This window comes from Camellia sinensis, chromosome 6 (genome assembly GCF_055761805.1).
Source record: "Camellia sinensis isolate YWXY chromosome 6, ASM5576180v1, whole genome shotgun sequence".
Lineage (NCBI taxonomy): Eukaryota > Viridiplantae > Streptophyta > Magnoliopsida > Ericales > Theaceae > Camellia > Camellia sinensis.
The window spans coordinates 198,149,054-198,174,817 of record NC_138966.1 but is presented as its reverse complement, the minus strand read 5'-3'; the positions used below and the strand labels follow the sequence as shown (position 1 = coordinate 198,174,817).

Genomic DNA, 25,764 nt, shown 5'->3' with positions numbered 1-25,764 from the left:
CCTTGCGTGAAGTCTCTTCAAGTCATTTTAGACTAAATAATCCAAAAAAAGTCAGATGATGCATATCTAGGAAGACTACTATATATATCCCCAATAAAAATCATGGAAAGTGGTATCAAAATATGTTAATGTTTGAGATAACATGAAATTATGATTTACAGTCAACGGTTGTTATCCTAAAATATACCGTTGTTGTGTAACAACAGTTCTTATAATATTAAATACACCGTTGTTAAGTAATAACAGATCTTATAATATTGAAAATGAAAGATAAAAACAAATTACATAATAGAAAGACAATCTACAAATGTAAAAAATGAATATCTCCAACTCTATAGAAAGAAACATATATATAGTACTCCACAAAAACATCTCTTCTTTTTCCCTCTTTGTTTTGGGACATTTATTTGTGAAAAGGAAGTGACAGAGAGACAATAAATATAGTTGTTTTAAAACATTTATTATATTCTACCCTTGCCTCTTTCTACTTTCTTCCTCACTGCGCCCTTTGGTTTTTGTCAATCTATGCTGAGGACATACCCGTGGCGCCACTGCCCTTTTCGTCACCAAATATGCGTTGTCGGAAGTCAGAAACCATGCGAGGAAGGCCGTCCCGGAGGGAGACAACCGGCTCCCACCCGAGAAGTTCTTTGGCCTTTGAAATGTCTGGCTTTCTCTTGTGGGGGTCATCCTCTGTGTTCGGCCTGAACTCTATCTTTGCATTTGAATCAATGGTCTCTTGTACCACCTGCACCAACCAGTCCAACATGATTCATAAACACTGTGCCTCTTTTTTTTATTTGTTCATCAAATAATAGATGGGGAAATGGATATAGGCTTCATACATGCATTGTACTACAAATTGATTCAATGCAATACAAAAAATATGGGCAACATCCATGTAGAAAATACCAATCGAATTTCATCAAATATATAATATAATAGTAATGCTATACCCCCCAAGAAAATGTAAAGAAAATCAATACAAAAAAAGGTAAATGTTGATTTTATCACTTCAGCAGAAAAGGGTCATCAAAATAGCTTGAATTTTAAGAAAATGTCACTCGTTGTTCCATCACTCTGGTCATGAATTCTTTATCTGTAAAAAAATCTGGAAAAATCGATTTTTCCATAATAGAATGGTGGTGATGATTGCTTCAACAACATCAATTCATTATGAATATTTGATGATAATGTAATGATGCTTCATTAAGTTCCTAAAAATGCATGGTGACCACAACATGGTTCAGATTGCATTATTTTCTGCTGATTTAAATTTCATATCTGTTCTTCCAACAATATATGAATAAATTTGTGAAATTGATGAGAATGTGAATATATAATTCAAGAACCAATTTACCTGGGCAAGTTCAAGCATGGTGAATTCACCAGGGTTGCCAAGATTGAAAGGACCAACATGTTCCCCTTCCATCAATCGCATCAAGCCCTCCACCTGTTCATCAGGTACAGACACGACACAACATCTCTAATTAATTTTAGTAATAAAACGAAGAGTATACTAGTACAGGATATTCAGAAGTTTACCCCACAACCCCAACACCTCTAATTAATTTTAGTGACAAAATAATATGAGAGGACAAGATATTTAGAAGGTTACCCCACAACCCAACCACCACCCAATCCTTGGGAATTAATCGATTGGGAAATTAAGCCATGATAAAAGCCTCAAAAGATATAGGACACAAGTTCAAATCTCATGAAATGCTCAACTCTAAGGCTTGTGTTCAATAATTACTAGTATGTGTGAGACGGAAAAACTACATATATCTAAGTGATTAATCACGACAAAGTCTCAGATACCCTCGTTACCAATAACAAAACAAAAAAGTAACCACCATCCTTCCCCTACATCTTACACTCCCCTCCTCCCCCTACCCCACAACCACAAAAAGGAGAAATGATATTAAGCATTTCAACAAAACAATCACAGTTTTTTCCTTTCTTAAAACATCATAGCTACTCTTTTAAGAAAGTATTTTAAAAAATAGAAAATACTAAAGCGAGTGTCATTTTTCAAAACATATTGACCATGAATAACTAGAACATGGTAGGGAAAAGAACATCATAAGCATTTCCTAAAAAGACTAATTACCAAGTCAGAGACGTATTGGAAACTCCTAGTTTGCTTGCCATCCCCATAAACAGTCAATGGCTCCTTTCTTAATGCCTGTATGTCCATTACAATTAAAAATCAATGAACACAAATACTACAACAACATGAAACTATCTTAAAAACATTGTATTGTTCAATAATCAGGAAAATGTAAAAGAGGGGCATATAAAAAATACACCTGGGCGACGAAATTGCTAACGACACGGCCATCGTCGATGCACATACGTGGTCCATAAGTGTTAAAAATTCTAGCAATCCTCACCTGCAAAGCCCATCAAAACATACCTAAACTTCATCAATTGAAAGTAATGATAACACTTTTGGTCAAAGCAATGCATAATTTATTATTGAGTAAATGTTGAATATAACATGTGGTGGTGTTATTAATTAATGAGAAGGCTACATGATGAGGTTAGTGGGAGATAAAAATATCTATTGAATTGCATTTACTGTTTTATTAGTCAGTGAGACTATCCCATCATTGTTGTACTCAATATTTGTTTATTATTATTATATCTAAAAATCATATTTGGGTATTTATTTGAATTGGTGTTTTACAAAGGACTAACAACATCATGTTTGGGGTCCTTCTTCATCTAATAAAATTAAGGCAAATATTTTATAATGTAGTTAATGTAAAATGTACATACAAATATAATATTTAGATCCCACCCTAAAACCATTCTCCCAAAGCTAATTGTAGTTCACCTTTTTTTTAAGGAAGTGGCCCTTGTCTCATTTGCAATCACGTTTTTCAATTGTCAACGACCCTAATTTAAATATTGATCTACATCACTTTAGAATGAATCATATAAATTATAACAATGCTACTTTATCCTTGGTCAAGAATTTTATAAAATTCTTGTCTTTTTTATTTTTAATAATGTACTTCAATGGTAGAATGTGGCCAGAATCTTACAATTGGTACATTTTGGGACATATTTGTAACTATAGAAAGGAATAAAAAGGTAAATCAATACTCAAAAACCTCAATGCCAAGTCCTCTGTGGTAGTCCATGGTCAAAGTCTCAGCAGTACGCTTTCCCTCATCATAACAGCTCCGAACACCTGGCCCGAGCCCAACCCCAAACCCGACAAAAACAACATGGGTCAGATTCTACTTTCTGCGCATTATTGAAATACCAAAAATACCCTCCTGATGTCAGACAAGTTCAGTCGCCGAGTTGTGGAGAGTGAGTTGACTCACCGATTGGGTTGACATTGCCCCAGTAGGTCTCGACCTGGGGGTGTTGGAGAGGATCACCGTACACCTCGCTGGTGCTGGTCAGCAAGAACCGCGCACCAATCCTCTTTGCTAGTCCTAGCATGTTCATTGTCCCCACCACATTTGTCTTGTAAACCCCATCAATACCAACTTCATAAAATCAAGGACCCTCAAAGTCTCAACTCAACATCATATGGTTATTTGCATTTAAATTTTTTTTTTTTTAAATTTCTTGTTTTTAATTATATTTGTTCTTAGTTTGCATGAAATTACATTAAATAAGTTTAGAATTTTGCAATTATATACATGTATGCATAGAATATAGGGAAATATTGGTGTAATAATATTAAACTTTAACTTCTGCAGAAACACAAGAAACAGAATTTCAAAAATCAAAATGCATACCCAAGCTCAATTTTCATACTTTCACAATTCTAAGGTTTCATTTGGCATATTAATAAGTAAATTTACCATAGTTAAAAAAAGTTCATTTGGTTAAAAAAAATTAAGTCGTTTGAAATACTCTAACAAATCTAAAAAATTATGAATATGATAAACTAATTAAAAAAATTTAACATTAACTTTTTATTAATTTATTTTTAATTAATAAATTAACTTTTTAACAAATTCTCAAAAACGCCTAATCACTAACCAAAATTCAACACTTTTATAAGCTTATTATAAGAGAGGTCATGTCAAATTTTGAGCTATTTTGAGAATATGGTTAAAATTCAACTTTTTAACTTTCAATATATTTTTGTTCACATCCTCTCTCTATTTTTTTATATATATTTTTTTTTAAATTAAAATATTAACTTTGACCAATTTCTCAAAAGAAAAATGCCTTAGACCCCAGCTGGGGTGCTGAGGGTCTTCTCCTATTGACCCAAAAAACTGTTTTTTTTTTTTTTTTTTTTTTTTTTTGATTTTCGGCCATTACCAGCCCCCCACGTGAAGGTGAGGGGTGCTGGGGTCTCTCCTGCTGGGCGTCTCCAGCAGGGCCGTTCTCAAAACCACCTTTATTATTCACTGGGGTAGGCACTGCTAAATTTGTACGGGGGCGGGCCTATTGACTTTTTAATTTGCAGGACATTCCCATGTGGAAGGACAGATGTTTTTGAACCTTACAAATAGAAATTACTTGACACTACTTTCTCTTCTTTTTTTTTAAAAGAATTTTTATTTAAATTTTTTATATTAAAATTTTATAAAATAAAAGATATATAATATTTTTATAATAGTTAGAATCTCTCAACATATTCATAGAAAAAATTCAACTCAAAAAAATTTAGTTTCAAAGAAATTTTAGTCCCGACACAGAGAAATTTTAAAATTTCTCTGATATGAATATAGAAAAATTTCATTAAGAGACTTCCACTAATAAAAAAAATATCTTTGACCTTTCTTATTACACAAAGTTTGAAAGATATGTTTCATTAATTTTTTCTTTTTTTCCCCCTTATTCATCAAAAAATTATCAAATAAAATATCAAAACAATAGCATCATCTAATATTAAAAATAAAAAGTCCAAAAACATTAACTAGTATCATTTTATTTTGAATTAATTATATTTAGGCCTCGTTTGAGAACAAGTTATTTTAGTAATTTTTTTACTTTTACGAAAAGATGTGCAGAAAAGTAGAAAGAGTGATGCGATAACTTATAGTGACTCTTTAACTAAAATGTATAGTTGACAAACGAGACCTTAAAATCTCATTTTATTCTTTTACTTTCAAATAGTTCTTTGAACTCAAATTGTAAATCAACCATTAATAAAGTTGACAAAAATTAAAAGAGAGGCCAAAGTAAGATTTTGGTAAAAATAACTTTTAATAAATGTGTAAACATGCTAATCAGAAGAGAAAATGTATGAAATGATCAATTACAACTTATTAACACTAGATGGACAAAAGAGTGACATTACAATGTGATTTAAAGTGTAAAAAGTTGATTATTAGAACTAAAAAAAGTGAATGAACCAAAATAAAAATTTATTAGTGACTTATTTTGAAAATTGATTTTTTTACGAAAATAGGTATAAAAAGATAAAGTGAATAATTGATTTTTTTTTAGTGACCGTTAACTAAAATATCTTTTCCAAAAGAGGCCTTATCTTTCCATCATTCCAAAAAAACATGTTTTTAAAAAATATTTTGATCTACCCAAGAACAGCTATTTAAAATCCAAATATCGTTGAACAAAAATAGAAAGAAGTGAAATGAGAGGGAAGAAAGGAAAAAGGATATAATGGTCTTAACAGGGTTGAACTTGTAGTGAACAGGCGAGGCAGGGCAAGCCAGGTGGTAGATCTGGTCCACCTCCAACAGGATGGGTTCGACCACATCGTGCCTTATGAGCTCGAACCTTGGGTTCCCTAGGTGGTGCATCACGTTCTCTTTCCGACCCGTAAAAAAATTATCAACTACGATCACGCTATCCCCCCTCTCCATCAGACGGTCCACGAGGTGGCTTCCCACAAACCCGGCCCCACCCGTCACCACTATCCTCAAACTCTTCTTCTTCAACCCCAATGGTATCTTTCCACCTGAAAATTCATTATTCCATATCCAAAATAGTTCATGGTTGCTTTTCCAAGATGCCCCACAATAATCAAGAACCAAAAAAAAATTATTTAAATAAAATTCATAATATTTATTAATTGATAGTTTTTATATTGTTTTTAAAATAATAATACATAATTGATGGAACTCAATAACGGTTAAATTGATACATCACGTAAATTATTTTATTAACACAAATTAATTTCTACACAAACCGACAGGCATATTACTATCATAGAGTTATCAGTAACAATGGAATACATGTCAATAAATTTTCAAAAATTGTTTTGCCAAAAAAAATAGTAATTACTCTATCTGTTTCAAAATATTAGTTATTTTTAGAGAATTTAATTTTTTATATAGTATTATTATTACTCTTCAAAAATATTAACCTTTCAAAAGTACTCTTCTGTGGTATAATTATCACACTTTAAAAATATTAATATTAGCTTGTGTTTAGTTGGGAGATTTAAAAAATAAAAGAAACAACGTGTATGAACCTAGATGAAATGTAAGTATCACATTTTACCTTTTTTTTTTATTTTTCTTCCCAAATTTTCTAACTAAATACAGCGCTAATGAATTTAAAAGAACGATAAAATAGGAAATTCATGTTATTTTAGTCATTGATTATAAAAAAGTGACTAATATTTTAGAATAATAAAAAATAGAAAGAGATTAATATTTTGAGACGGGAGAAGTATAATTTTTCAAGAATAAAGTAATATAGCTCAAATGAAAGTATACATTTATGGTAAAAAAAATGATGGACCTGATTTCTAATCTATTATTTTATATCTTCCAAAATCCGACTTTTAGGTTAATTTAGATCGAAATTCTGTATGATATACAAAATGTGGATTTACAATATGAATGACGATTGTTTAACAAACGAAAATATAACTAATCTAACTTTTCAATTTCTACTTAAAATAATTTTTAAAAAAATTAAGGGATTAATTTGACAATAACATGTTTGGTTAGAGTTTTTCAAAAATTCTTTTCAGAAAATTTTACTTTCTTATTTTTTTTTTGTTCTTTTGTTTTTACTGAATTTTTTAATGTTTTAATCAATTTTTTTTACTTTTTAGACATATGTAACATAAGTATACCTAAAAAGTAAAAAATTTGCGAAAGAAACCTTTTAAAAATTCACTAAATATCAAAAATACAAAAAAAAAAAACGAGAATTTAGTATTTTTATGCATTTATTAATTTTTAAAAATATTTTTTCACAAATTTTTTATTTTTTAGATACATCTAAATAAGGTGCATCTAAAAAAGTAAAAAAAATATTTAAAATTTTAAAAATATTCACTAAAAATAAAAAATACGAAAATTAAAAAACTGAATTTTTAAAAAATTTAATATAAAAAACTCAAACCAAACACAATTTTAGTCACCTGCGTTGACACGTCCCAACTCGCTGTGTATTTCGTACGCGACCCGGCGAGGCAGGTGAGTGGACTCGTCCTGGCGAAACGAGTCAGCGATCTGCACCACATGCGGTGGCGAAGCAGGCCAAGCGGTGGCGCTGAAGAAGATGGCGGCAGCGGCGAATCCGATCAAAGCGAAGACGAGCCGCTGGTCTCGGAAAATATAGCCAATGCGGTTGGTTTCGGAGACCGAATTTCGACGTTTTGCTTCGTCGCCTTCACGGATCAACTCAGTCTCCATTTTCATTCCTTCGTCGATTCGAGAATTCATATATACACACACATATACACGCACATATATATATATATATATATAGAGAGAGAGAGAGAGATAATAGAGAGAGAGAGAGAGAGAGGTGTGAGAGAGACTCAAAGGGAAGAGTTGGGAGGTGCAGAGTAAGAGGCTTTTGCATGAATTTTCGCCGCGATATCGCTCTCCGGCGCGTGACTGGTGATTTGTTTATTATGCTATTATCATCGTCGTTGTCCTCATCGTTTTAAAGCCATTTCGCTCTCTCTTGAATACCAGCAAAGTTTGGTTTTAATTACGAAAACATGTCATTTTCTTCTTAATAATTTTAATACACATAGGACATAGGATTTTTGAGATGAATCAATAGTCACTTTTTAACTTTTAACTCATTTTAAATTTTATCATTTCTCACAATTTTTACATATTGTTTTAAAAAAGAATTTAAGAAAAAATCAAAATGTGAACTTTTTGTTTATGGGAAGAAAGTAAAATGTATAAAAAAAATAGAAAAATTAAAAGTTAAAAAAATAGCTTTTATCCCATAATCGTATCACAAGACACAAATTTCCCCACATGATGTGAACATTTAATCCCAACTTAGGTTTTGTTTGGGAAGATAGTTGGGGTGGGTTTGGGACTAACATAGTCACAAAAAATAAAATAAAATTTTTAATTTAATAAGATAAAACATCACATCTAACCTATAATCATTATATTCTTTCTCTCACAAAAAAAATCAAAAAAGTCAACCCACTTCCCAAATCAAACTTTTTAACCTTAAGCTAAAATAGTCAAAAAAAAATCAAAAAGCCAACCCATTTCCCAAACGAAACCTTAGTGTTAGATGTACAACATTTTAAGTCTCCTATTCTTTAATATAAAAATTTAAATAAAAAAAATGTGTAAATCCGCATCATGTGAAAATTTTTATGTTTAATTGTTCGAATTTCATGCTTGTAGAATAATTATTTTTTTCTTAGTAATGTTATGGAAAAATATTAAGACTTACAATTTTTGTTTCAAAATTTTATTTACAATAATTTAACAAGTTGTACATCAACTTTTAGTTTGTCACTTGTTCCAAAAAACAAAAATTTAATTTTCAGAAATTAAGTCCAACCGAATGACTTATGAAATTTAAATTATGAATTTCAAGCATTTCTTGTAATATTAAAAAAAAAAACAAGAAACTTTAATATGAAAGATTTATTCAAGAAGTGAGCTTTCTAAGAGTTGAATCTTAGGCCTCGTTTGGGAACAGGCTAATTTAGTAACTTTTTGGTTATTTGGCTAAAAAGGTAGGTAAAAAAAACTTGTATCTTTGGGATGATTTTTTGACTAATTACAAAAAGATGTGCAAAAAGTAGAGAGAAAAGAGAATCTTTGACTTTTTGGTATGAGTTGTTGATTTTTTGACTAATTTAGTAACTTTTTGGCTAATTGACTAAAATAGCCTCTTGCCAAACGAGGTCTTAATAACACAAAATCATTCAAGACATGTTTTTTGTAAGTATATTCAAGTATAAAATATGTGCACATATCTTTACTTGTAATAAGATTCCAAACTGGTTTATTTTTTATTACTATTCCCAAGTCAAATGATCAGACCAAATAGTAGAGAGAGAGAGCAAAGGTACGAAAATAGCTTTCTTCTTACCATGTATCTGAACATTGTTTTTACCTTATAACAAGAAAGAGATAATATCTTATTTGAAAAGGTAGAGTACATTGGGTAATCGAAATTTCTTAAAAATAATCAGTATATTTGATTTCAATTTTCTAAATTTAGTATTTTGAAAATTAGATTTTTTTATTTTTTTCATATTTTTTTGATTTTAGTAAATATTTTTAAAATTTTAATTAATTTTTTACTTTTTTAGATGCATTTTACTTAAATGTATCTAAATAGTATAATATAAAAAATATATTGAATTTTCATTTTTTTTTTTGTATTTAGTGAATTTTTTTAAAAAAAAAATCACAAATATTATACTTTTTAAGTGTATTTATATTAGGTGTGTCTAAAAATTAAAAAAAAATACTTAAAATATTTTTAAAAATTCAGTGAAAACAAAAAAGTAAAATTTTTTGAGAAGTGAATTCTGAAAACAAAAACCAAACAAAGTTAATAATTTTAGTACAATCATTTTCATTTTCTTTTTCTTTTTTCTGTTTGTACAATTAATTATGAGTGGAGATTTTTCATTTTTTATTTTACTGTGATAGACCAAATAGTTGGATAAAACCTTTGGCTGCATCCATCTTTACTCAATGATTGGAATAAGCATTTGGCTCTATTAATTAAGAAGTTGACACGTCATTTAAAATAAAGATATAAGAATCAGAGATGAAGCCAACTCATTTGGGACCAAAATCCTCCTTAAGCTATGTTGTGTGTCCTGTAACCCAACAACAATATGTTTTAGCAAAGAGCAATGTTATATATATTAACAGTTGTGTTATTAACATAAAAAAATTTCACAAAATAAAATACAAATGTAAAACTATCGTTTGGAAACAGGTTAATTTAATAATTTTTTAACTATTTGACTAAAATATGAGCTAAAAAAAATTAGTATGTTTGGAATGACTTTTTAACTTTTTACGAAAAAATATGCAAAAAATAGAGAAAAAAGAGAATCTTTCACTTTTTGGTATGGATTATTGACTTTTTAACTAATTATAATTTTTTGACTTTTTAACTAAAAAGAAGGGTTCCCAAACGAAGCCTAATAGCCACTCCCATACGTGAAAATGCTATACATAACAACTGGGTTATGAACGCAGATAATTTTCATAGAATAGAATGCAGATATGAAACTAATGGCAAATCCCTACACCGTCTTACATTTCCGTCCCATTCTTTACATTTCTCATTCTACAAAAATCTGTCCACTTAAATTTACGCTATAAATAATCACATTTCCTACTCTAATTTTTCAATCTTAGACATAAGTTAATAAAACCCACATTAATAAATGCATGTGGGACTCACTCATACCTAAAATAGTAAGAAAATTTAATAAAAAATGAGAATATACATATATATATATATATATATAACTAGAATTTTCCTTCAGAAAAATTGGGTAAAACGACATAATGTTTACAACGCATCTAATTAGATATTTCCTAATCCATTTATTTCTAATTTCATGTTTAGATTAAGGGCAAATTACATATACCTCCCTTGAGGTTTGGCTAAATTACAGATATCCCCCTGACGTTTCGGAAATTACATCCCGCCCCCCTAAGGTTTGCATTTTTATAACAATTTACCCCCTGAGGTTTAAATTTCATAACAAATTACCCCCTAATTTGTTATGCAAATATAGCATTCAGGGAGGAATTTGTAATTTCTCAAACCTCATGAGAGTATTTGTAAGTTAGCCAAACCTCAAGGGGGTATATGTAATTTGCCCTTAGATTAAATATTTTTTAAAAAAAAAATTGAGTTATTGCAATATTTTGATTAGGTGAGGGAGATAAGAGCATCCACAGTGGAGCTGCTAAGGATAATGTTAGTGTCAGTTATTAAATTTTAGCTACCAACATTTGTTGTTTGGTGCTGCAGTAGATCTGTTAACGTGTGTGTTAATACTGTGTATTAATGTCAGTTGTTAAGTTATTTGTTATCTGCAGCAAGCGTTTTATCTAGGGAAAGGGAGCCTTTTTTTGTGTTACCAGTTGACCGGTCAACGGCAAATTTTTTTTTTTTTTTTTTTAACTCGTTGGGATTTTTTTTTTTAGACTTGAAATTTACTTTTGGGCTTGAAATTTTTGATTAAACTAAATTATTTATTTATTTTATTTATTATATACATATATATATATATATATATTTAAAACACACCTTAACACACCCCTTAACACATCCATTGCACCACCACTCATTCTCTAAAATTAACAAACTCTTAACACATCTTAACAAACATTTTTGAGCCCTACTTTTATTACTTTTTGTCATAGTAAACCATCTTCAACGCTTCACCAAACCTAGCATCAAATTTAAAATTTGGTGAAAAAGTCACTTTTTTTAGCTCCAACGGTTTCACCAAATCGATATCAAATCAAGAATTCACCAAACCTTTCACCAAAATGAAAACAGGTGCAGCATTTCACCAAATCATTGTTCTTGACCGTTGGCATTGACCAACCGGTCGACCAGCCGATCGACCACTAAAAGGTTCAAACAGTTCCAAAAAAAAAAATTCAAACAATTTAAAAAAAAAAATTTGCCTTACCGGTCGTCCCGAAAAAAAATTCAAACAGTTCACTGAAAAGGTTCAAACAATTCAAAAAAAAAAAATTGCCTTCACCGATCGACCGGCCGGTCAACCAACCGGTTGTCCCGACGCAGATTTGATGAAAATTTAATTTGATGAACCATTGGAGCCCTCCGTATCAGAATGAGAAAAAAGTTACTTTTTTACTTAGATTTGATGAAAATTTTGATAAATCGTTGGAGATGTTCTAACACACACCTTAATACACTTTTTTAGCCATCCCATTGTGGATGCCCTAAGGTAAAAGAGGATAAAAAAATCGGTAAAAAATTTCGTGGCATTAGCAGCCTCACCCTAGGAATTTTTTTTTTTGAGAACCCACCCTAGGAATTTGTGTGTTAAATTTTAGCAATGAAAACATATATCATTGATTAGCCAAATTAATATGAATAGTGTGCGGGGGTGATTTCCGCACTATGAAGAAGGGTTGAACTTCGTGGACGAACACCGTGCTCCGGGAGTTGAAGATCTGCACAGAGTAACAAACGGTGAGGCTGCCCGACCGGGGTTTGGTCGGAAACCCCTCCGATGGTAAAGTCAGGGACTCAGGGAGAGGAAAAAGAGAGAATGGGTGTATATGTGTTAAGTGTGTGTATTTTTCGGATCCCTTGAGAGTGAATAGTGTTCACCTTTTATAGGAGAAGGTTGTTTGTCGTTCAAGTCCTTCTCTCTCCGCCATCTGTCCAATGTGTCTTATTCGTGGTCGTCTCCTATTGGAGGAGGACGACCACTCCGCCTGACACTCGGGTGCAGGTCTGTTTTGTTTGTCTCATTAGCGGACATCTCTCATTGGAGGAGGACGACCACTCCGCCTGTCATTCAGATGCAGGTCTGTCATATATGCACCTTGTCCCTCTGCGCCTCCATGTCTCCACGTTCTGTTCATACAGAGGGGGAGGAGCAGGGTTGTTTGTCTCTAGTGGACCCAAGAAAGATCTTCAGTGAATTGGCCTTCTCTAAGTTGGTCTACTCTAGAACGGTTGTCCAACCAGGAGGTCCAACATGTTGCTCAACCCACTTCGGAGTGGTTCTGTCCATCCAGAAGGTCCACCATGTTGCTCGGCCCACTTTTGAGTGATGCTCGTACATTGGGCCGAACTCCTGTGATTGTCTTGCTTCGGCGCAAGTGTTGGCCATAGGTCTGAGGTCCGACCTAGCTCCATCTTGGAGTGAGTATTGCATTGGGCCTAGCACCAAGACTTGATTAATTTTCACCCACTTCATTTGCCCCCTGGCTTGCGCTTACGTTTGGCGAAGCGGAAGCCAATTCTGTCACCAACTTCGAAGTTTGGGTGAACACAACTTAATTTGAGCTCCATGAGCTGGATTAAAAATTATTGTTCGGTCTAACGCATGCGTCTGCCCAATGTTTTGTAGCTCGGTTGTGCCCCTAAACCAAATGTGTCATCACTAGCCTTGTAATTGTCTGGCTTGGTGCTCCTTCAGTCGGCTGAGCGTCACTGCTTGACTTGAAAAAAAATATATATACATATATATATCCACAAATTTTTTTTTTATTTTTTATTTTTTATTAAATATATATGTATACACGAAATTTATTTATTTTTTTTTTTTTATTTCTTATTTTTTACTATTATTATTATTTTATTTTATTATTTTTTTTTTTTTAAAAAAAAACATGTATAAATATATATATATTATATATATATTTTTTTTTTTGAGGATATATATATACATATATTCCTAAAGGTGGACAACTGGGCCGAACAATACCATTGCCATGCATGGTAATAACATGCAAAAATTATTTGCTGGGTACTTGGTATTGTTTTGCACTTGGTGAGATAGATGTGGGCCCTACAAACTTGATACTCCAAATCAAATTTTGCAAGTTTGCTTATGGGAATGTTTGGTAGGCCACGTACTGATCACTCTCTTGCACTAATTGTCTAACATGCTCCAATGAAAAAGTGAAGTTTTCTTTGTCTGCTCGGTCCCATTTAAGGAATGAAAAAATGATGCTCAATGCTTGGTCGGTCATGCTCCATCCTATCTTTTTGTTCGGTGGTCATCCCTTGTCATATCCAGCAGATTATTTCTTCCGTGGCCTTTGTTATTTAATCATCACAGAGTGTAACTTCCGTTTGTAGTTCGAAGTTGCCATGGCCTGTTCGGTCAGCCGAGGTCGTGCGCGGTACGAGCTTGGCCCATTGTTCATATCAAAACGTTGGGCCAATTTATGAGTCCCGTACACTTCAGCCCGGCTGGATTGTTGCTCGACTATGGGTTTGCCGTTGGTCGGCCTTAGAAGAACAACCCACCAAATTCGCAGCTCGGTCGCTAGCTTGATTCGTTGTCATCGACGAATGAGTTCGGTCGGTTGTCGTTACTCCGTAGCTTGGTTCGCACCAGCTTTCACGCTGCTCGGTGATCTCCAATTTATGCTCGATTCATTCTTGTTCTGTTGCCTTCGTTGTCATCAGATCGGTCGGCGCATCTACGACTTAGTTTGCTTATCTTCTTCGTACTAGGGAACTACTTCCTGAACTTGTTTGCTCGCTGGTTTGACAGAGTTGCCTAGTGAGGTTTCGGACACTCAACTTCCTTGCACGGCTCACCTGGAAAGTTCGGAGCTGGGTTAACTTCGCACTTATCGTTATTTCAAGTGCCCTATAGCTCGGTCTAAAATACTTCGGCCGACCCGTCCGTGAGCATCGCAGCTCGGTCGTCCATGATCTTGGCCTTGCCACCGAACCTCAAGCTCGGCCCCGACTAACGTCCTTACTCCGACTGTCGAGCCATCACGTGTCCACATTTGACTAGTTTGGGGGCTGTCAACATGACATAAAGGCAAGCCCATTTCAGAATTTGTTAATGAAAACAAGCAAACCCACTTTGTTTAATACTTTCTCACTCTAGAAATTTGGATTTCCAGACCCATTCTTCCCATTTCCTTGCTGCCTCACTTTTTGCCTCCAGGAATAACAGGTCCCATTTTCGGAAAAAGAGTCTGACCTTGGTTTTGCTCTTACATCTTTCTTTTTCTTGGAACTGTAAAGCAATTTTGAAATTTAATAATCTGATAACTTGACCCCCAGCTCTTTTTCTATAAATTCCAAACTCCTCCTTAGAAAATTGAGAGCTTGCATCAATGACCCTTGTTTTTGCTGTTCCTCTCGTGGTTTGCAGCCATAACTTGGAGAAGTTCCTCTTTTCTCTGAATCTCCCTTGTATCAACAAACAATTGGACTCTTTTCGCTTGCTTATGAAGGAGCTCAATCTGCTCTTTAGTGTCTGCAGTTAGATCAAGCAAGCTCAGAGGTAATATATCAAGTGCTCTCCCCATCTCCTTCACTATCGTATGAAACTGATTCGAAATAATTTCTGTCTGCATGAGGTTCCACATTTGACTCTTTGTTTTTTATTATTATTATTATTTATTTATTTAAAAAAAAAAAAAAATACATGTATAAATATATATATATATATATATATTTTGTTTAATCTTTCTTCTTTTTTTTTTTTTTTTTTTTTTTTTTTTTTTTTTTTTTTTTTTTTTTTTTTGCAACTCATAATTTTTCTCTTGGTTGCCACAGTGGGACTGCTTCATCGGAGAGGCTCGCCATCAAGTTCCCCTTGATTTTGACACTGTAAGTCGTAGAACCCATGTATTTCCTTTCCACCTTCACCATTACTTTTTTGGTTAAGTGTAACGCTGAGAGTCGTTTAGCACATGGTTGCTTGGTCAGCCATTGTACCTCCAACCTTGCAATTCATCCTTAGTGTAGTTGTTTGGTGGAACGTCGCACCTCCAATGGGTAAGTTTCGGAACCTAGTGGACACTCCGGCAGGAATGGATGAGTTCCGCCGAAGATACAACATTCCCAATGATGTCACATTGACATTGGCGGCGGTTGACGCGGATCGGTCGTGTACAAGCACCACAATGCCCTTCTCAATTGCCTCCATCGTAGAGGGAGGTGTTAGGTTTCCGTTGAACCCTTTGTTGCGTCGATTCTTTTCTTATTTTGAACTTACACCAATGCAAATATCAATGAACACACTTAGAGTGATAAACGGTGTCTCGGTCTTAAACGACCTCTTAGACTTGGACTTGGGTATTTGGGATATCCTTCATTGCTACTCCTTGTGTCGTAATAAAGGCGGTAAAAACTATTATGTCAAAGTTCGGTCGTTGGACCTCCAACTCGTTACTGAACTTCCTGATAATGACAAGCATTGCTCTGACTTCCTTCAAGTCGGAGGTAATTGGGAGTTTGCGGCCGAGGAGGTGGGCCGATCGAAGCGGGTTCCACGAGAGAACGGCCACCCAGGTCATTCTTTATTGTAGCTTCCTTTTATCTATTTGCTTATCGCCTGTGATTTTTTTTTTTTTTTTTTTAAAGTGTTATTGTTCGTACTTTGCAGGTTCAAAGAAGCTAAAAAGGAGGCCAGAGAAAGAGCATCCGAGGGATATCAAAGTTGCACTAAGGTACGAAGATCGGTCGGCCTCGCATTTGCTTAACTATGTGCGAACTTACAGACATGTCCTCCAACGGAAACCCAAAGTAAACAACTTCTCGAGGGACTCACTTGAGATTGAAACCGAAGAACAAGTTGGCCAAACTGCTGGAGCTTCCTCTTCCGCTGTCGTTTGTTCATCAAGTGGATCACTCAGTAGAGGCTACTCTCCGTCGCCAGACTTAGCAAGCGAAATGGCTCGTCGCCAAAAGCTCAATCTTGATGCCTTAGTCTTTGGATCTGATGATGAGGACCTCCTAGCTGTTTCGACGGTCGACACACGAGTTTCCTCTCCACCGATGGAGAGGTCTAAGGGTGGAAAAAAGGATGTTGTTGTTCCTCCTCCTCCCGTTGCTACTCTTGCTCTTCCCGCTGATAGGGCCTCAAAGAGGAAGAGGTCCAAAGGTAAAGAAGTTGCTGGGGGTTCTCATGAGCAGGGCTCAGTTGAAGAATGGGTGCCTCCCTTGGAGCATAACGGCCGAGCAATCACTACATCGGACAGCACAATCTACTCAAGCGACTTGGCCTTTGACTTATCAAAGACATTGCTGCTACCTTTGGATATGGCGGAGCAAAACATTTCAAGCGACGTGTTGATCAAGGGTTCGGTGCAGATGCTAACCGCAGTAAGTCTTCTTTTATGTCTTTGTCATTCACTTAAATTTGGTTGTTGAGAATATGACATTTTGGTTTGGTGCAGTGCATTCAGAGGATGCACATCATGGATGAAAGGCGGCATCGTGAGGAGCAAGAGAAGGTTAAGACGATCAACATGTTGGCTGATGCTGATATGTCCTTGAAGGCGGCCGGAGAGGATATAAAGAAGATGGAAGATGCAAAGAAGAAGGCCGAAGCACTAATGTTCATGGCCGAGCAGAGGGCTGTAGATGCCGATGTTGCTTTGAAGTCTTTAAAGGCTAATTATCAAAGGATGGTGGACGAGGCCGAACAGAGGGGCTATGACGAGGCCGAAAAGACCTATTCGGAGGAGATTTTGAAGCTGAGGGACAAGATCTTTACTAAGGGTTGGACTGGGGCTCTGCGCGCTGCTAAGGTGGAAGAGGATTCTCTTCTTTATGATATTGACGATATCCCAGTCCCTTCGAAGACTGCTGCAAGGGTTAGGATGAGGAGGCCTCGCCAAGGTGGAGCTACGGATGTTGATCCTTCTGGCCTTTCTCCTTTTCTGCCGAGCTCTTCCTTGGTTAGACAGACTGTCAATCCTACAGAAGAGGAGCACCGCGAGGATGGACACTACGAGGAGGAGCAACGCGAGGAGTAAGTTGTTAGGTTGCCTCGAGTTTTGCTTGTACTTCTGCTTTAGTAGTTCTTTTGTAATGAAACTTGGAAGTTAATGAAGTATCTTCAAGTTTTGCTTTAGCGTTCGGTTGGATAAGCTATGATACAAACCGAGCTCCCTTTTGTAATGAAGTACCTTCTACATTTGCCAAGTGTTGAATTTGCAACTTGTACTTTTTTATTTATCTTGGAGTTCGGTCGGGTGGACCTCTTCTTTTGTAAGGCCGAACTCTTTTTTGTAATTGAAGTTTCACTTCAATGCACTCGTTCTTTTATTTTCCTTTATTTTCACAAGTGTTGAACTGCTTATCTTCAATTTTTGCTTATATGTCATGTTTGCCCCCGGCCGAGCAGAGGCTCTGTGGCCTAGCAGGCTGTCTGTTCGGTCTGATCAGGCTTCGTGCCTTAGAAAAAATTGAGTAAGTTTGTCGATGCCCCCAGCCGAGCATGAGCTTTGTGGCTCGGAAGATTGTCTGTTCGGTCAGACCATGCTTTATGCCTTCGTAGAGAAAAAATTGTGAAAGTTTTTTATCATGTTGGTCGGCCGCCACCTGACTTGGGCAAGTTTTGGCGGGATTTAACCCTTCGTAGAGTGTAATTCTGCCCGTCTTCGAGCGCGAATTGTGAATTTGGACCGTGCTTTAAGTAACGATACTTGGCACAAATTCCACCAAGTTATACCACTTGGCACCCCGCTCCAACCAAAGGGTTGAGCATCCGGGATTGGCTTGAGTTAAGACCCGTGGCCAATTTGCTCCACCGAGCATAAATGTACAACGCAAGTAAATAAGGACAAACTATAAAACAAATTTTCATTCATTGATACTCGTAACTTTTGATTACATCAAGGCATGTTCTGAGAAATACATTACTGTAAGTATTTCATCCTAAGAATCATATCACTGGAAGTACTTCTTTAGGTTGGCGACGTTCCATGGTCTGGGGATTGCCTTCCCCGATAAGTCAGCCAGATAGTATGCGCCATTGCCAAGTGCTGAGGTAACCTTGTAGGGCCCCTCCCAGTTTGCACCGAGTTTCCCTTCCCCAGGAACTTTCTTGTGATCCATTACCTTCCTGAGTACCAGGTCACCTGGTAGGAATTGCCTTGGACGCACATTCTTGTTGAAGCTCTTAGTGAGTTGCTGCTGGTAAGCCGCCAATCGAATGAGGGCAGCTTCCCTACGTTCTTCGGCCATGTCCAGAGCTTGGGCAATAGCTTCATCATTGTCTGTTGGCTCAAAGATCTCAGAACGGATGGTAGGAAGGCCAACCTCCAAAGGGATGATTGCTTCCATCCCATAGGTGAGAGAGTAAGGTGTCTCACCGGTTGACCGACGAGGAGTAGTTCGGTAAGCCCAGAGGACATTCGGTATCTCTTCCACCCATTTGCCCTTGGCTTTTTCAAGACGCTTTTTTATCCCGTCAATAATCGTCTTGTTGGACGCTTCAGCTTGGCCATTGCCCTGTGGGTAGGCCGGAGTGGAGTTTCGGAACTCTATCCTCAAGTCAGCGCAAAATCTCCTGAAGATCTTGCCATCAAATTGTGTACCGTTGTCAGAGAGAAGGACTCTGGGAATGCCAAATCGAGTCACAACATTGCGCCAAACAAACCTCTTAGTGTCTGCTTCTTTGATCTTGCACAAGGCCTCCACCTCCACCCATTTGGTGAAGTAGTCAGTTGCAGCAATGAAGAACCTTTTATTCCCAGTTCCCCTAGCTAATGGTCCAACAATGTCTAAGCCCCACTGAGCGAATGGCCAAGGACTGGTGAGAGGGGTTAGAGCTTTGGCTGGCTGGTGGATGAGAGGAGCAAACTTTTGGCACTTGTCGCACTTGCGGACGTACTGTTGGGCCTCCTTTTGCATGCGCGGCCACCAATACCCGTGTGTTAGCGCTCGGTGTGCCAAGGACCGACCACCAGTGTGACTCCCACATATTCCATCATGGATCTCATAAAGCACATCTTCCACCAGACTTGGATGAACACAGAGTAGATAAGGGCCCATGTAGGACTTCTTGTAAAGCTTGCCAGATGGGGAGAGCCAAAACCGAGAAGCTCTATGCCTTGTCTTGTGCGCTTCTTTTTTGTCCTCAGGAAGGGTGCCATTTTTCAAAAAGGCCAAGAGTGGGTCCATCCAGCTCGGGCCCAAGTCAGTGCAAAGGACCATTTCGACTAGTTGAATACTTGGTTGGGGTACATATTCCACCCATATTTTGCGGCCGTCTCTGGAGTCGACCGAGGAACCCAGGCAAGCTAAAGCGTCAGCATGACCATTTCCCTCTCGGCCAATCTTCTCGACTTTGATGGCTTGGAACTTTCTGATCAAATTTTTGGCCTGTGCTGCATAAGTGGCCATCCGCTCATCGCGAGCCTCGTAAACTCCAGAGAGTTGGTTGACCACTAATTGAGAGTCACTAAAGACGAGTAGCTCCTCCGCATTGAAGTGTTCGGCACTTCGTAGGCCGGCTAGTAGAGCTTCATACTCTGCTTCATTGTTAGAGGCTTTCCAGCCCAATCGAATGGCTTGTTCCCACATGAATCCTTCAGGAGAAATAAGGACAACTCCTGCCCCTGACCCTTTTTGGTTAGAAGAACCGTCCACGAACAGCTTCCATACGTCTCCAACAAAAAGTTTCCATGCTTCGGTTGGGGATTGCCCTTTATGCTGGGCAGTCATAGTGACCAAAGCCGAGCTCCCTTCGGAGGGAACAACTGGTCCCGGGGTGAATTCTGCAACAAAGTCTGCCAGGACTTGAGCTTTGATTGCTGTTCGAGGTTGGAACTTGATATCAAACTCTCCAAGCTCCACCGCCCACTTTGCTGTTCGGCCTGAGAAATCTGCTCGACTGAACACAGACTTGAGGGGAAATTCAGTGAGGACGTTGATGGTATGTCCTTGAAAGTAATGAACAAGCTTCCTAGAGGCAATTAATAGTGCATATGCCAATTTCTCCAATGGCAAGTATCTAGTTTCGGCATCAAGGAGTGTCTTGCTAACATAATACACTGGTTTTTGCTCCTTCCCATCCTCTCTGACTAGCACTGCACTGACAGCATGATCAGAAACAGCCAAGTAAAGGAAAAGCTCTTCGTTGGCGACAGGTGTTGATAGAAGGGGAGGAGAGGACAAATACTTCTTCAAATCTTCTAGCGCTTCGGAGCACTGACTTCCCCACTCAAAACTGGTTTTCTTCCTTAGAAGTTGGAAGAAGGGCTTCATCCGATCAGATAACCGACTGATGAAACGGTTAAGTGCTGCAGCCATACCAGCGAGTTTCTGGAGTTCTTTAGCCTTTGTAGGTGCTTCGAGGTCTTGGAGGGCTTTGATTTGGTCGGGGTTGGCTTCAATGCCCCGCCTAGTCACCATATACCCCAAAAACTTCCCTGATCCTACTCCAAAGGCACATTTTGAGGCGTTCAATCGAAGCTTGTGAGTCTTCAGAATTCCAAACACTTGCTCAAGGTCCCTTAGATGGTGCGCGGCCAACTTGCTTTTGACGACCATGTCATCAATGTATGCTTCCATTGTTTTACCAAGCTGGTCCTTGAACATTTTGGTGACCATTCGCTGGTAGGTCGCACCAGCGTTTTTCAAGCCGAAGGGCATCACTTTGTAACAGTAAATGCCTCTAGGGCTGATGAAAGCCGTTTTCTCTTGGTCAGGACCGAACATAGGGATCTGGTGGTAGCCACTATAGGCGTCTAGAAAGCTCATGCGCTCATGTCCAGCCGTTGCGTCAACAAGTTGATCTATTCGTGGAAGGGGGAAGCTATCTTTGGGGCAAGCTTTGTTAAGGCTAGTGAAATCAACGCAGACTCTCCATTTGCCATTCTTCTTTTTCACCACGACGGTGTTGGACAGCCACTTTGGGTATTGCACTTCTCGAATGACTCCAGCAGCCAAAAGTTTGTCCACCTCTTCGATCACTGCATCGGTGTGTTGCGCGGATGATCGTCTACTCTTCTGAATAACTGGCCGCGCTCCTAATTGGACGTTGAGTCGATGACAGGCATAGTTGGGGTCCAACCCAGGAGTGTCATAGGCCGACCAGGCGAACACTTCGATGTTTTTACGGAGTAGAGCCAGTAATTGCTCTTTCTCTCCAACAGTGAGGGAAGTGCCGAGCAGGAAGAACTTATCTGGGTTTCCTTCTTCTACCAAGACCGTCTCTAGGTCCTCCACCATCTTCTCAGTCGGCACTCCGCCGACGTCTTCCAAAACCGGCTGGTCAGGTACTTCTACCATCTGTACTTGGTCGCAGACTTGTTTGGTTTTCATGGCGGCAATGAAGCAGTGTTTGGCTGTCACTTGGTCTCCACGAATCTCCTCTACTCCATACTTGGTTGGAAAGCGAACGAGTTGGTGATAGGTGGAAGGAACTGCCTCCATCTGGTGAATCCAAGGTCGGCCGAGGATGGCATTGTAGGGAGATGGGGTGTTTACCACCAAGAAGTCAACAGAGACCACCTTGGACTTAGCTATGACAGGCAGAGTTATTCGGCCGAGCGGCCATTCTGTTTGCGAGTTGAAGCCAACTAAAGGGGAGGTGGCAGGTGTCAGGTGTTGCTCACTGAGGCCGAGCTTCTTGAAAAGTTCATAATACATGATGTCTGCGGCACTTCCTTGGTCAATCAAGACTCGCTTCACATCGAACTTGTTGGCCACACCAACTGTAACGATGAGGGCATCGGTATGGGGGTACTGTATTCTCTCTAGGTCCTTTTCAGTGAACACGACGTTAAACTGGGAAGGTCTGGCTTCTGTCTTGGACTTTTTAGGAGGAGGTCCTACCGACATTACCTGTCGAATGTGGGTGGCACGTTGGATTTCTCCTCGAATTATGTTTTCTCTTTCAGGGTCAGTCATTCCATGGATAACGTTGATGACCAACCTCGGGGCATGGTTTTCTTCAGGAGGGGCTTGGTCGAGTCCCTGCTTTTCCCTCGTCTTATCAACGTCTATCCATTGTTGGAGGTGTCCCGCCGTAACTAAGTCCTCCAAGTGTTGTTTGAGAGCTCTACAATTCTGCGTCTTGTGTCCCTTCTCTCGATGATAGGTGCAACGCAGTGTCTGATTGCGCCGAGCAGGGTCTCCAGGCATCTTAGCTGGCCAGACAAAGAAGGCTTCCCCTTTAAGTTTCTCGACGAGCCTGTATATTGGCTCTTTGAAGACGGTGGTGATGCCTTCATAAGACTTGGCCCTTTCCTCCTCATTTTCTACTGTGGAGCGGTTCCTTTGGCCATAGTTCTTGCGCTGCTCATCCCTCCTTGGCTGCTCAGTCTTAGGCGGTCGAGGCGGTCTGACTTCTTCTTCAGCAACCGCAACATGTACTGAAGTAGCGTCGTCTTCCACGCGAGCTTGTTGCTCTATTCGAGCCCTCAAATCCTTCATGGTGGAGGCAGGTCGTTTTGTCAACGACTGTCTTAGCTTGTGCGAAGGAGGTAGGCCTTGCTTGAAGTATAGCACGGCCAATTGTTCACTGCAAACATTTTCCTCCAGGTCACCATACTCCTCCCAATACCGTCGCGCGTACTGGCGTAGGGTCTCTTTCCTGTCCTTTCGGATATTGAACAAGGTATCTAACTGCTTTGGGACTCTGCTGTTGGAGACGAATCGGGCTAAGAACGCCTCCGAGAGCTGCGTCCAGTCATAAATCGAGCCATTGGGGAGTTTGTCAAACCATCGGAGGCCAAGTTCTCCAAGGCTAGAGGGGAAGACTTTGCACATGAGTGCGTCGTTACGGTTCCAGAGGGACATCATCTGACGGTAATGGCTGATGTGGGTCAGAGGGTCCGTCTTTCCATCATAGAGAATGAATTTCGGCGGGCTATACTTCCGTGGAGGTTCTACAGCTTCTACCTCTGGGGAGAAGGGGGTGGACACCAACCGGTCTAGAGCACGACGCTCTTGTTGGTGTATGGACCGATCTAACTGGTCCCTTTCCCTGCTGAGCCGGCGGTCCTCCTCCCTATCTCCTCGACGTTCTCCTTCCCTGCATAGCCGTCGTGCCTCTCCTCTGTTATCGTTCAGCCAACTTCTCAAATCTTGCGGCCGCTCGTCATGGCGACAATGAAAGGTTCCAGATAGGCGGCTGACAGTCCTTTGCCTTTTATGAGAATTCCCTCGTTGGTTATTTTTAAGGTTGTTCGTCCTACTGCTGGCCCCTTCACTATGCACCGAAATCGGTCGGCTTCGCCCTCTATGAGCAGGGCCACGACTGGAGTGCTCCTTGTGAAGCGACGGAGGAGTATGTCTCCTTTGCGATGGTCCACCAACGGATTTTCTTGGCTCCGCTGGGGTCGCCATGAACTTCAACAATTGGGTACGAAGCTCAGTGATCTCCAAACCCATTGAGTCAATGATGCGGTCACGGTGATCTTTTTCAACAAAAAGGCGTTGAGACGTCTCAGCGGCAATGACACGGCGTCGCTCCGCCGCATTGGGTGTCTGACCATCGTGGTCCATAAGGTCATCGTGCGCTGGAGGGAATGCCAGACCCTTATCTTTGGTTCTCTCCGTCATTGGAGTCCTCTCTGCTAGCCCAGAGTGGGGTGTATCTTCGATTCCCATCGCCGGAGGTCGTCACGAAGCAAACAGTGGTATTCCCACAGACGGCGCCAATTGTGCGGGGGTGATTTCCGCACTATGAAGAAGGGTTGAACTTCGTGGATGAATAGCAGGCTTTGGGAATTGAAGATCTGCACAGAGTAACAAACGGTGAGGCTGCCCGACCGGGGTTTGGTCGGAAACCCCTCCGATGGTAAAGTCAGGGACTCAGGGAGAGGAAAAAGAGAGAATGGGTGTATATGTGTTAAGTGTGTGTATTTTTCGGATCCCTTGAGAGTGAATAGTGTTCACCTTTTATAGGAGAAGGTTGTTTGTCGTTCAAGTCCTTCTCTCTCCGCCATCTGTCCAATGTGTCTTATTCGTGGTCGTCTCCTATTGGAGGAGGACGACCACTCCGCCTGACACTCGGGTGCAGGTCTGTTTTGTTTGTCTCATTAGCGGACATCTCTCATTGGAGGAGGACGACCACTCCGCCTGCCATTCAGATGCAGGTCTGTCATATATGCACCTTGTCCCTCTGCGCCTCCATGTCTCCACGTTCTGTTCATACAGAGGGGGAGGAGCAGGGTTGTTTGTCTCTAGTGGACCCAAGAAAGATCTTCAGTGAATTGGCCTTCTCTAAGTTGGTCTACTCTAGAACGGTTGTCCAACCAGGAGGTCCAACATGTTGCTCAACCCACTTCGGAGTGGTTCTGTCCATCCAGAAGGTCCACCATGTTGCTCGGCCCACTTTTGAGTGATGCTCGTACATTGGGCCGAACTCCTGTGATTGTCTTGCTTCGGCGCAAGTGTTGGCCATAGGTCTGAGGTCCGACCTAGCTCCATCTTGGAGTGAGTATTGCATTGGGCCTAGCACCAAGACTTGATTAATTTTTTACTTAGATTTGATGAAAATTTTGATAAATCGTTGGAGATGTTCTAACACACACCTTAATACACTTTTTTAGCCATCCCATTGTGGATGCCCTAAGGTAAAAGAGGATAAAAAAATCGGTAAAAAATTTCGTGGCATTAGCAGCCTCACCCTAGGAATTTTTTTTTTTGAGAACCCACCCTAGGAATTTGTGTGTTAAATTTTAGCAATGAAAACATATATCATTGATTAGCCAAATTAATATGAATAGCACTACCCAACCAAAATTGTAGCCCAAATACCTAACATATAAAGCTCTACAAATGCATTTAATATTCCAAAATTATATAGTTTTAGATTCTACTCTAGGGTTGGGGTCCAAGTTCGTACATTTAGGTAAAATATTTAATAAAATAGTAATACTATACAACCAACTAATTTCCACAAATAGTTTGTAATATTTCCTCACCTCACAAATTATAACAAACCTAATTAAAGATAATGCTAAACAAGCATACAATTCTCACAAATTTTTCTATAACCTTCTATCAACCTCTTTTCCATAAGAAGATTTTCCGTGCTTCCAAGGCAATGCCTCAACAATTCTCAGGAGCAAACGATCATTGTGAAACCGAACGTTTAAGGCGGATCCCATGTGGTCATGT

The 25,764-nt window shown here is 38.8% G+C and overlaps 3 protein-coding genes across 3 annotated transcripts; 1 reads left to right on the top strand and 2 right to left on the bottom strand.

The window, feature by feature from the left end:
• Positions 1 to 308: 308 nt before the first annotated feature.
• On the bottom strand, positions 309 to 9,967 carry LOC114292694 (UDP-glucuronic acid decarboxylase 4). Its single transcript, XM_028236715.2, has 8 exons — positions 7,325 to 9,967; positions 5,607 to 5,905; positions 3,342 to 3,489; positions 3,123 to 3,202; positions 2,313 to 2,396; positions 2,114 to 2,188; positions 1,361 to 1,453; positions 309 to 748 (listed from the first exon to the last, which is right to left on the bottom strand). The coding sequence occupies exons 1-8, from the start codon at positions 7,626 to 7,628 to the stop codon at positions 524 to 526; spliced, it is 1,308 nt and encodes a 435-aa protein (XP_028092516.2). The 5' UTR covers positions 7,629 to 9,967; the 3' UTR covers positions 309 to 523.
• A 5,447-nt stretch (positions 9,968 to 15,414) lies between these two features.
• Positions 15,415 to 17,958, top strand: LOC145792201 (uncharacterized). Its single transcript, XM_082872939.1, has 3 exons — positions 15,415 to 16,191; positions 16,286 to 17,004; positions 17,079 to 17,958. Exons 1-3 carry the CDS (start codon positions 15,591 to 15,593, stop codon positions 17,658 to 17,660), a joined length of 1,902 nt encoding a protein of 633 aa, XP_082729065.1. The 5' UTR covers positions 15,415 to 15,590; the 3' UTR covers positions 17,661 to 17,958.
• Positions 17,959 to 18,576: 618 nt separating this feature from the next.
• On the bottom strand, positions 18,577 to 24,249 carry LOC145793983 (uncharacterized). Its single transcript, XM_082876900.1, has 2 exons — positions 21,507 to 24,249; positions 18,577 to 21,428 (listed from the first exon to the last, which is right to left on the bottom strand). The coding sequence occupies exons 1-2, from the start codon at positions 24,247 to 24,249 to the stop codon at positions 18,577 to 18,579; spliced, it is 5,595 nt and encodes a 1,864-aa protein (XP_082733026.1).
• Positions 24,250 to 25,764: the final 1,515 nt, after the last annotated feature.

Bases quoted from the DNA above. Each gene is read 5' to 3' on its own strand.
- LOC145793983 (XM_082876900.1), bottom strand. From the start codon at position 24,249: ATGGGAATCGAAGATACACCCCACTCTGGGCTAGCAGAGAGGACTCCA. The intron at 21,429-21,506 runs GCAAATGGAGAG...TTCCACGAATAG, and splicing joins CGTGGTGAAAAAGAAGAATG to ATCAACTTGTTGACGCAACG.
- LOC145792201 (XM_082872939.1), top strand. From the start codon at position 15,591: ATGGTTGCTTGGTCAGCCATTGTACCTCCAACCTTGCAATTCATCCTT. The intron at 16,192-16,285 runs GTCATTCTTTAT...CGTACTTTGCAG, and splicing joins ACGAGAGAACGGCCACCCAG to GTTCAAAGAAGCTAAAAAGG. The intron at 17,005-17,078 runs GTAAGTCTTCTT...GGTTTGGTGCAG, and splicing joins CGGTGCAGATGCTAACCGCA to TGCATTCAGAGGATGCACAT.
- LOC114292694 (XM_028236715.2), bottom strand. From the start codon at position 7,628: ATGAATTCTCGAATCGACGAAGGAATGAAAATGGAGACTGAGTTGATC. The intron at 5,906-7,324 runs GTGACTAAAATT...ATGAATTTTCAG, and splicing joins GTTGGGACGTGTCAACGCAG to GTGGAAAGATACCATTGGGG. The intron at 749-1,360 runs GTAAATTGGTTC...TGGTTGGTGCAG, and splicing joins CCATGCTTGAACTTGCCCAG to GTGGTACAAGAGACCATTGA.